The following is a 12,449-nucleotide window of genomic DNA, read 5'->3' as shown; positions in this document are numbered from 1 at the left end:
TAGAAAATCAGTGAGAGGAAATGATTTTAAATTGTGAACATAAGTTATTGTTTTACACCTACAAAATAATGAAGCTTATCTCGAAAATAATATTTCCAGTCCCTTCAGGTCCAAAAATCTCAGTAAAATTCCGTTTATTATTCCCTTATCGTTAATTTTCTTTGAAAATGTTTAATAAATTTCTTACCATTTTCATGACATATTTTACAACCTAGAGGTGAGAATTTCACGCTCCCGACTGCTGTTTGGATTGGACTATACTGGATAGATGTAACAGGTCTTGGGAATTATACTCATTTCTGGGAAAAGTCGGGTCAATTGGAAGAACTGACATGGAGCTATTGGGACGGTGGTGAACCTAACGATCCCGGCAGTGAAGATTGTGCTCGCATACACACGAATATGTACATGAGAAGTATAGAATGTTATAGATCTTATGACATACTCTGCGAAGGTACAGGTAAATGTCTTGATTGGTTGATTGATTGATTGATTGGTCGGCCGGTAGGTCGGTCTGTCGGTCGGTCGGTCGGTCGGTTCATTGATGTTTCATGTGTTTTTGTGTTCGTTTTCAAGTGTTCGGTTATTTATACATTTTTGTTTGTTTGTTTTATTTATTTATTTATTTATTTATTTATTTAGTGATTGTTATTCAATTTAAGCATTACTCTATTTTTATCGTTTTCGAACAATGATCGTTATCATTTTCTAGAACTCTGAAAATAACCTTATGTTAAAGGTCAAAGATAAGGGGTTAAAGGTTAAAATTTACCATATTTGGGCAAATATACGTTTTTATGGATCTTTTATTTTAACTGTATTAAAACTCGCAAGAATGACCCAGTTATAATATTAAAATAGAAATGGAGATTTACTATTTTTCGCTTGTAGGGCCACACAATCCTATTTAAATATTTAAAAAGGTATTCTATTTGACATTATTATATGAGCCGCGTCATGACAAAACCAACATAATGGGTTTGCGACCAGCATGGATACAGACCAGCCTGCGCATCCGCGCAGTCTGATCAGGATCCATGCTGTTCGCTTACAAACCCTATTACAAGTAGAGAAACCATGGATCCTGATCAGACTGTACGGATGCGCAGGCTGTTCTGGATTCATGCTGGTCGCAAACCAATTATGTTGGTTTTGTCGTGATGCGGCTCATATGATTTTGTCTATTTCTTATGTTATCCCTGGTAATATTTATTGTGATTCATCGTTTCAGGACGCTCAGGGTGTGGCAAAGGTGACAAGAAAAAAACAGAGGTAAAGTTCTGAAAAATACTTGCTTACGCTTTATTGACCATAAATTGAAATTTTATTTCAATGTATTATAATGTATATGACCAAGAAGAAGGGGGGGGGGGGGGGGGTAGGGGTAGGTGCTCTTCCACAACTGTAGTCTATTGTCGCAAGAATCGTAAACACACGGACAAAATTCACCATTTTCATACGTAATTATAAAGTACACATTTTCCTATAATTCTTAAGAGGAAATAACAAAATTATATCGACCTTAACTTTAGTTACATTCACTTGAGCATAAGGTTAAAAAATTTGAGAAGTGACGCCAAACCTTCCCACTACGGAATGCCGTTAGGGCAATCGCCTATAAATGTGTTGATCTAAAACGCGATAGTCGATAGTACGATAGAACGCAAAATCACACGAAACTACGATGGTGAAAACGCGACAGTACGATGGTGAAAACACAATAGTTTATCGCGCTTTCATCATCGTAGTATCGTACTGTCGCATTTTCATCATCGTACTTTCGCGTTTTCATCATCGTGCTTTCGCATTTTCACCATCGTAGTTTCGTGATTTAGCGTTTTCATCATCGTACTATCGACTATCGCGTTTCAGATCAACACATTCATAGGCAATGGCCCAAACGGCATTCCGTATCCCACCGGCTTCATCGCGGTCACGTGATGATAGGTTTGTCATGTGACAAAAAATGGTGGTTATTCAAATACTTCCGGTAAATTTTACAAAGTACACCTCATCTTTTTAAACATTAAAAAAATAACAAACAAAAAACAAAATTGTTTTTGTAAATTCAGCACAATATTCAAAAGAGTTTTTTCTGTACTGAGCAGGGAAAGTAATCGGTGCCAGAAATTTGCAGAGATGATTGACCGGCTCATGTATATGAAAAATAACTTATTTACATTAGACTTTATGGAACCGGTGCTCCTTTGAAAAATAATAGAATGTTTTCAATTATCGGAAAGTGCTGAATTTGATACTTATAAATCCAACTTATTTAGGAGAAATAAATAACATGACAATGAAAAACGTATTATATGTAATTTGTATTTATTTTGTCAGTGCGAAATGTTTGCTAAATGTTGGTGGACGCCTGCGAGGGTCGGTCTTACGAGCGGGTTTACAAGTTTGACTGTATTTTTCATCCTATGTTGTCTTGGGTGGAAATATTGTTGCGCGCCGAGAGCTAAAGTTGGGTATGAACAAGATGACGACGACGAAGAAGTTTACAATTACGACGGCAAAGTTGGTGCTGTTCACAATATCGTAAGTTTGAATACTTGTTTGTTCACATTTTTTAAATTATGATAACGAGAGACTTATATCAGAATTGGAATTATAGAACATAGTAAAATTATATTAAGATCATTTTTGCAAGCACGGCCTTGAATGTATAAATTTAGAGCCAACAACATTAACTACAATATTTCAATATTGTGCCAAACAACATACATCATAGGAAGGCTTGTATTCACAATATTGAACAAACTTATGGCTGTTCACAAAACCACTCTCGCATTATTGTATGCAGGCGTTCACAATATAGAAACTTATCATATGGCTAGAGTATAACATTATTGTAAAGCCGACGTTTAACAATAAGACAGTAAGAGAGTATCACAAACTTTATTTATAGTCTATCATGGTTAACATACATAAAACATAACATTTAAGCTTGCATCCAACATTTTGAACTTTTGAACCTATTTTCGCTTTGTTATTAATCTTTGTGCAAACAAAGGCGCAAGTTATCGTCCTCGGACAGTACTTTTGAAAAAATGCCCCCAGGCTAATATTTGAAAATAAAAGTGTGAAATATATGTCCAATATTTAATGCATATAAAACGTTTTTGAAACGTTCATGTTCTGCAAAATTATAATAATTCTGTAATATACATAGAACAAAAAGTAGAAAAAACTTTGAAGTCAAAATTTTCCTAGTAATTATATATGATCCCTACAAAATTTCTACAAAAGACGTTAACTGATAACCCGCTTGACTTGCATTAATATTGTTGTATATAAACCAATTGAAGACATAGCTGTGAAAATTAGCCTCCTTATCAATAGCAATAAGGCAATGGCACAGTTTTTTAGTCTGCCCTTTAATAAAAGGGCGGACAACTCTTTGTCCCTTTCTCGTAAGAGAAGGGGAATCCTGTGATGCGTGCATGTGGTCGCACGGTCACTTTCCATAAAATATGTCCTCGATGCATGTATGTGGTCGCATGGTCGAAAATTTCTAATAAAATCAGGTGTTTGGGTCTCAAACAGTTACCGACTCTATTTTGAGAGCAACAGTAACCTCCCTTTGAACCCTTACCAAATTTGCAGTATTATCAGGCGAAGTCACCCTAGTCGCCTCTGTTTTGATCGGAACAGTAACCTACCTTTGAACTCTTACCCCATTTGCAATGTTATCAAGGAAAGTCACTCTAATCGACTCACTTTTGAGCGCAACAGTAACCTCCGTTTGTACCCTTACCCTTTTTGTAATGTAATTAAGGGAAGCCACTCTAATCGACTCACTTTTGAGCGCAAAAGTTACCTCCCTTTGAACACTTATCCCATTTGCAATGTTATCAGGGGATGTCACTCTAACGGACTCGAAATTAGCGCAATAGTAACCTCTCTTTGAACCCTTACCCCATTCGCAATGCTATCAGGGGAAGTCACTCTAACCCATTTTATTTTGAGCGCAACAGTAACTTCCCTTTGAACCCTTTCACCATTTACAATCTTATCAGGGGAGGTCACTCTTACCGACTCGATTTTGATCGCAACAGTAACCTCCCTTTGAACATATACGACATTTGCAAAAATATTAAGAGAGGTCACTCGTACCGACACTGTTTTGACAGAAACAGTAATCTCCCTTTAAACTCTTACCCCATTTGTAATGTTATCAAGGGAGGCCACTCTGACCGTTTAGATTCTGAGTGCAAATTTACCTCTCTTTGAACCCTCATGCCATTTGCAATTATATCAAGGCAGGGCATTCTAACTGACTAGATTTTTAGCGTAACAGTAATCTCCCTTTTCAATCCTTACGGCATTAGCAATGTTATCAGGGGAGTCCACTCTAATCAACTTTATTTTTAATTCACTCTTACCGACACTATTTTAGAGAAACAGTCATCCCCTTTTGAACCCTAACCTCATTTTGATTTTAGGTCAACTACAACCTCGCATTTTGAAATATGTTTCAAATTTCCCTTTTTATTGTTACATCATAAATAAAAAACGCTATTTTGAATTTCCGTACATTTCTGTCTTTCTGCCTTCTTCAGCAGCATTTATTATATATTCAAATATATTAAAACAAAATAAGGAAAGCAACATAACGCCATCGAGCGAAAATTGATTATGATATCAATATAATTGATAATAAAAAATACAATTGACACTGTTACTATGCACAATATCTATAAAATCATGCGTTCAAGCTGCTTCGCCACATTAAGACATATGTTAACTGGTGCTATGTGATAAATATCACAAATCTTGTACCCATTTATCAAGTCAAATATGTTAGGGTAAAAATAGTAAAACTATAAGTGAAAGAACACAAATAAGAACAAAACGACTACAATCCTTTGTTATAATAATGGCTTTGGTAAATGATCAATGTTGGCAGTGTTGATGGAAAAACTACTTATTATGGTTATGTGTCCATCGTTGAAGAGTTGTTTTAAAACAGTTTTAACAATTAACTTGCAAAGTGTGTGTTTTTCATGCAAATTTTGCAAAAGTTTACTATTTCCTAGTAACTTAAGCACAAAAGCCATAAAATTGTGGCAGCGTTGTTCATTCTTTCTGATGAGTGGATGTCGATGTTATCATTAAATTGAGGTAAACTGTTGATGACGTTACTCAAACTTTGAAGACATTCAAACTTAAATACCCTATATCTTTAAAAGAAAAGCATTTTTGAAGGTACGGTTTGGAATATTTAATGACATAATGTTGACGCTTAAAATGAGTGATTATCACGAGGAAACATAAGTTTTTGTGACTTAGAATATGCCGCATCTCATCGGAAAGTGTGGTAATTTTACGTAAAGTAAAGCTTGCACAGGACCAGAAATTTGTTAGCAGGCTCCTTTAGATGTTGATTATGAATCCATAACATTGATTTACTCGAACACAATTGGGGTATGTTAAAAATGAATAAATTCTTACCGTCGATCAATTATGTTTTTATACCTGTATGTATATACTAGTACGGCTGTCGACGCGTTGAACGGTTGTCTACCAATTTGATTTAAGGGTGTATTGATAGCCGTAAGCCATTAAAGTTAAAGTAATGATTAAGTTTCACATTTCATGTACATTAGAAATTATTTAATCAAGGACTTGAAAGATCGAAGACTATCTTTACTTGACTTTTCCGTTTTTTTTATTATTATATTGCATAAGCTTGACTTTCTTTTCTCTTTTTTATAAAGATGAAAAACCACAACATAGACCACATGCCGGCCGAACATCCAGCCCCACAGGGAATTAATTCGATAATCCTGAACAAGCGGGATAACTCGTGGATGACTCCTGAAGAACTTAGTTTCAGTGCCAGATACGCGTACAAGCACTAAACACTGCATAACAATTATAAAACACTGCATTACAATAATAAAACACTTCATTACAATAATAAAACACTGCATTACAATAATAAAACATGGTATAACTATAATAAAACACCGCATTACAATTATAAAAAACTGCATAACAAATATCAAACACTGCATAACAATTACAAAACAATGCATAACAATTACAAAACACTGCACAATAAATAAAAAACACTGCATAACAACACTAGAATAATTATGTGTTGTTTGCAAAAGTGCTTTCAATGTCTAATATTTTTAACAATATACACTTTTACTGAAGCGATTCACGTTGATTTGAAATGGATAACAAATTTTACTACAAAGTACAATCGAGATATATTAATTATAAGCAGTGAAACTTCTAAAATAACTTTTAAAATAAGAAACGTTCATCCGATTTGTTACGTAGTTTTTGTTGTTATTATTTTTTTCAGTTATTAAGAAAATGCTTAAAAGGAGGATATTCAAGTTTATGAAAATAATCATACTATAAGGTGAAATAAATCCTATATTTATAGAATTTATTTTTATTTTATGTACGTTTTTTTCTCTTTTACCAATTTGAAAGGTCTTCCTTTTAATTTTAATTTTTGTGTATTGGCTGAATAAAGAAGAAAGTACTCCGGCAATACATCAGTGAAAATACGGAGAATATTTCTCAATTTTTCATTCATAAGTGTATAATAAAAAATATTTATACTACGTCAAAATAACAATGAGTAGTTCGTCAAAATAACAATGGAAAGTTCGTCATATATTGAAAGGGACAGTCCTGCTGGCGATAGTACCAGTGCAAACCAAAATCTATCGGCACATCAGTGCATTCTGATAATTTGAGCCGCGGCACGACAAAACCAACATAATGGGTTTGCGACCAGCATGGATCAAGACCAGCCTGCACATCCGCGCAGTCTGATCAGGATCCATGCTGTTGCTTACAAACCTTATAACATGTAGAGAAACTGATAGCGAACTGTATGGGTCCTGATCAGACTGCGCGGATGCGCAGGCTGGTCTGGATCCATGCTGGTCGCAAACGAACTATGTTGGTTTTGTCTTGACACGGCTCATTTGTGTGTGTGAATTTCAGTTTATCTATACTCGCCACCGGTTGTCCATATGGGCGAGTCCTCCAGAAGAGTATTGGTCATTTTAGATTTTTGGAGGATAGTGCAAGATACAGATACAGAAAGATGCCCCAATTCCAGAAGGTTCCAGAAGGTCCTGGTTCTTTAGCGTGCCAACTTTTAAAGCACTCATACACGGGACCTCGATTTAAAGTCTCATCCGAAAGACTGATTAATAATTTTAGTTGGCCAGCCAGGAAATCAAACCCACAATATCGAGATTACAAGTATCGCGCTCTAACCGATTGAGGGCTGGTTATTCTGATAATACTTTGCACAGTTCGCTATTTAGTCAGTATCGACTTTCTTTGAATCAAAGCACAGAAGGCGCTGAATTTGTTTGGGTCTCAGAATGTAAGAAAGGTACAGGTTGTGAGATTATATGTATAGTGCCACCAATGCTTTCAAGCGGTTTAATTGTAGTAAATTGGCTATAAGACTAATTGCAACACTGATATTCAATCCAATGTTTATTGACTTAAACAATTTGAAAAAAATGAGTTGCCTTTACTGGGATTTGAACTCCAGACCTCTCGCTTCCTAAGCGAGCGCGAAAACCCCTCAGCCACGGTGAATTTATATGTGAACGGCCTGAAGAAAACCATATTATTCTAAATAAGGACTTGTAACGACTTTAACTGTTGTTTAACACAGATGTAAATAATCATGGAGCTTACTGTAAGCATGTATGTTTATAAAGAATCAAAGGGCTGCAAGCTCTGTGGTATTTTCTGATCTTTGCAATCTAAATCGTGCTGTATATATGTATGTATTTTCCTGTATTAGTTTATTTTATGTACTATTCATCTTGCAAGACACCAGAGTTTGATACATACGGAATTTTGCATAACTAGAGTTGCATCAAAAAATCATTTATGTTCATTTTTTATGACAGCCACACTTTATCCTTGCATATCATGGCTACTTCCTTAACAAAGACACTTAAAAAATAATTAAAAAAAAGTTTCCTCGACTGGGATTCGAACTCCAGACCTCTCACTCAGTAAGCGAGCGCGTTACCCCTGCACCACGGAGAAGTTATACGAACGATGCCTGAATAAAATCAAGTCATTCTAAATTTAGAACTTCCATTGCATTTCGGGTTTGTAATCCTTATTAATTTCGAGGAATTTTGTTCACGATACACCTGTTGTTTAAAATTGAAGTAAATAATTTAGCGAAAATCTTCTCGCCCAAACAGTCCGACATGTAGAATCTATATATTCCACTACTCGGCAGTCATATTTCTATGTGAAGTATTCGGTAATCGACATCGCTAGAATCTATATATTCCACTACTCGGTTTGTGTAGTATTCGGTAATCGACATCGCTAAAAATAGTATTTTCATTGATAAAATCATATTCATCCGCGTAATTTGTGATTGTGCATTTATTGACAATTCTATAAGCCAACGCTATTTTTGAACTTTGAATGCGTTGTAATTTGTTGGATACTTGTAACAAAATAAAAATATTTCTTTCTAGTTTTAAGCTGTTTTGAGAACTACTTGTTGTTAGGTTTGTCGTGAAACTGATTGAATGTCCGCTTTGTACGTGCTCGTATTTACTTATTTTCGATCAGAAAGTACAATAAAACAATATTAAAAATCTTCGACCATTCGGGAATTATTTTGCTTGAAAATTAATGTGCCTGTCTTTGACCATCTTTACGCAGTGATCTCCCCTGAATTTTTCGGCGTTAGTGTACATATAAAGGGAAGTAACCGCTTCAAAAAAGTGGACTACTTTCGGCATTTGCAATTAACAGCATTAGACTCTGAAATTTCGCTACCATTATTTGTTTGGTCTGACGACCCAAACAAATAAAAATGATAAAAGGTTTTCTCCACTAAGATGTATGGTGGCATATTTCTGCCACCAGATGACCTGATAACTAACTAGTTAATTAAGAGGTTAACTAGTTACGTAACTAGTTAACCTGATACCTAACTAGTTAATTAAGAGGTTTACTAGTTACGTAACTAGTTAACCTGATACATAACTAGGTTATTAAGAGGTTAACTAGTTACGTAACTAGTTAACCTGATACCTAACTAGTTAATTAAGAGGTTAACTAGTTACGTAACTAGTTAACCTCTTAATTTACTAGTTAGTTATATGGTTATCTAATGGCAGAAATATGCCACCATAAAGATGACAAGAATTAAATATCTTAATGATTTAAATTCAATTTACGAAGAACACTGTATAAAAACGGTATTAAAATACGTATAAATGTATAAATGACTGACAAATTAACGTCAAATTCATTTACATATTTCAAAACATCTGCATTTTCTTATGTGACTTATCTAGGCATATTTTATAGATTTTTATTTGTCAAATTCCGATGCCCATAAACAAATACTGAACCTTTTGCAAAGATTTTTTTTTCAAAAAAGAAAAAAGAAAAAGACAAAAAACAAACGAATAAAAAACAAAGAGAACCCACCCTTCATAAACAAAAATCAAAACAATTTTCCATAATAAATGAATGGAACTATGGTAGACTTTGTAATGTTTCCGAGTACTCTACGAACTAATACAACGCTATTAACACTAATCTCAACGTTGTCAAAAACTAATGAGTGAATAAACAGACATGAATTTTAAGGTTTACGGATACTCACTCTCAGAAAGAGTGAAGGAAGCAAAGTTATATAATAGCGGTGGACTGAAATCATTTAAACTGTGTCAGTTGCATAATAAATTACTTATACATGACTGAAACAGTTTTGTCCCAAGTTAATTGTTTGGATTTATATGTGTTTATATGAGCCGCGTCATGACAAAACCAACATAATACGTTTGCGACCAGCATGGATCCAGACCAGCCTGCGCATCCGGGCAGTCTGATCAGGATCCATGCTGTTGCTCACAAACCTTATAACAAGTAGAGAAACTGATAGCGAACAGCATGCATGATCCTGATCAGACTGCGCGGATGCTGGTCCATGCTGGTCGCAAACCCATTATGTTGGTTTTGTCGTAACGCGGCTCATATAATAAATATGCGGCATATCATTATCAATCTATTTAAACAAATCATTTTTTAAATCTATAAGTTTAATTTGTGTTTGTTCAATATTTAAATATCAATTTTGAGTTCATTATTATAAAAAAAACATGCACGGTTTCAGTTAAGTGAGAATGGAACTACATACCAATTTTCTTTGTGTTGCTGTACAACAATGTGTGATTGATCGTTGAAATGCTTTGTAATAATTCACTCTGACTTTTGTGATTTATATTACTGCGCAACCGTGCATTATTGCACTACAACGCTACAAACAACATAACTTCGCATTTGAACAAACACTTTGCACATTTCTACCAATCCCATCAAGGTTGATATTATTTTCCTAATATAATACTGGCTGTATTTTGATAAAATAATAAACGCAATAAATTAAAGAACGCGAATGTTTACCTTATTTTAGTTAAAGCATACTTATTTTAAGTTCGATAGCAATTATAGATTGGAAGATATTTGGACCGTCCTGGGACTAACCTGTTCTGGTGAGGGGGTCTCTCATACATGTATAATCCCCGGACTGAGAAGCAAATTCCTTAGCCACTAGGACATCGCTTTTCTAAATCAAAGAACGCGAAGTACATTGAAATACGATATTATTATAACGTTGTTTCAAATTGCATATACCTAAGACCTTAATTTTCCATGTATACTAGTTGCAATATAGTTTATTGCTATTTACGTAAAAAAACAAACAATAAAAATATACAACGTTATCATTCTTTATACATGTATATACATGTATATGCATGTATATAGGATTCAAAGTCACTAAAAGTAATACCAAAAGGTAAAAATTCTCTAATCAAAAGTAATCTTATGTAAACATTACACAGTTTAAAAACTTAAATTGCAAATATAACAATGACCTACCGGTATATACATGTACACTATATATTCGTATAGCTGTTAGGAAAGAGTAAACAATAAGTAACACATAAATGAATAATTAATGTTAAATTTAGTGTAAACATTTGATCTTGTTAAAAGTAAAATGAAATAAATGGTAATTTACAATAGGTCATTTTTACTACAAACGAGTATAAGCAGGTATTAGTGATTCATTGCGCACAGACACTTTTAAAATATCGATGAAGACAACAACAGCAACAACAACGGGAAAACAAATTTTACAAATGTATCAAAAAACAAACAAACAAAAACGAGTTATAACAAATAAATAAATACATTGTAAATAAATAAATAATAAAAAATGCGCAAATAAGTAAATAAGTAAATGAATGAATGAATGAATTAAATTAATTAAATTAATTAATTAATTAATGAAGAAATGAGGAAAGAAAGACGGACGGGCGGACGGACAGACAGATTAAGAAATAGATCAGTGTTTAAGCGAGTTTTCCGGTTAGCTCAATAGGTAGAGCGTTGGACTGTGGCAACCCAAGTGAAGGCAAGTAGTACTGATACACTGCTCAGCTTGACAGCCTGCCAAGGGACGACGCGGTGGTTGAACTGTGCTCTAGTAAATTCATTGTGGCCTACTGCCGTGATCCGGAGAGAAAACTACCACCACCAACAACATCAATGTTGCAGCATATATCTAGCTTAGATAACAAATATGGCAGAATGTTGGCACGTATTTTGACAGCAACAATCAGTTAGAAGGATGATTGTAGAAATATTTGTTTCGTTTACGAGATTGTAAAAATGTAGGGTCTGTAACATAGATAAGAAACGCTGATCTATCTCACAGTGAGGCAATCACCTCCGAATTATAAAACAAGTTAGGAAAATAACAAGGACATTAATATATAATATATGTTATTATGTTCTAAAATATGACACATAGTTGGCTAATAGTTACTGTAATTGTCATTTAACCTTTACTGACTGATCAGCTTGCCATATTTTTTAATATGGACCGTTGAACGTTCCATTATTTATCAAAGGGATTTTACTAGAACAAATAATTTGATGGACTGTCCTAGACGGTTTTTTTTAATAAAGGGAAACAACTCGTGTAAGGCATATACAATAATAGCGTCAAGACTTATCATCCCATGCCATTTATATCAATCAGCATGCCTAAATCACCGTGTAGCGTGTGATATTAAAGAATGTTTAAAATGTCAATATATTCACATACTTAACCTGTGTACATTTAACATTTCCTACATGAAAGAAGTTTTGCTGTATCTCCATATATAACACTCCTGTAAGAATCATTTAAAGGATACGCTAATCTTATTATTAAAGGCACATTATGCTTAAACACGATTTACTTTTTTCCTTCTTTACAAAGGGCGGACATGAGTTTTACAACGTTTAAATGATGGTACGATGCTTATCGCCGGAAGAAAATTGCAATGAATATTAAATCATTTTTTCATGGAAATAGAAAAATGTAAACAATGTAGTATTTTGACTTCCAAACA

The 12,449-nt window shown here is 34.2% G+C and overlaps 1 protein-coding gene and 1 long non-coding RNA gene across 2 annotated transcripts; both read left to right on the top strand.

Moving 5' to 3' along the window:
* Window positions 1–215: 215 nt before the first annotated feature.
* LOC132728430 (uncharacterized) lies at window positions 216–489 on the top strand (the record flags this gene model as incomplete). The annotated part of the gene is given in 1 exon segment (XM_060714075.1): window positions 216–489. A coding segment is annotated over 1 exon segment (274 nt), but the record flags the coding sequence as incomplete, so codon positions are not given.
* Window positions 490–1,200: 711 nt separating this feature from the next.
* Window positions 1,201–5,906, top strand: LOC132728429 (uncharacterized). Its single transcript, XR_009625484.1, has 3 exons — window positions 1,201–1,272; window positions 2,341–2,544; window positions 5,727–5,906. It is a non-coding gene; the product is annotated as an uncharacterized LOC132728429 (long non-coding RNA).
* Window positions 5,907–12,449: the final 6,543 nt, after the last annotated feature.

Source organism: Ruditapes philippinarum, unplaced genomic scaffold (assembly GCF_026571515.1).
Source record: "Ruditapes philippinarum isolate M1 unplaced genomic scaffold, ASM2657151v2 ctg6980_1_1_1_1, whole genome shotgun sequence".
Lineage (NCBI taxonomy): Eukaryota > Metazoa > Mollusca > Bivalvia > Venerida > Veneridae > Ruditapes > Ruditapes philippinarum.
Note: the sequence above shows the minus strand (reverse complement) of the source record. Positions and strands in the feature narration are given on the sequence as shown.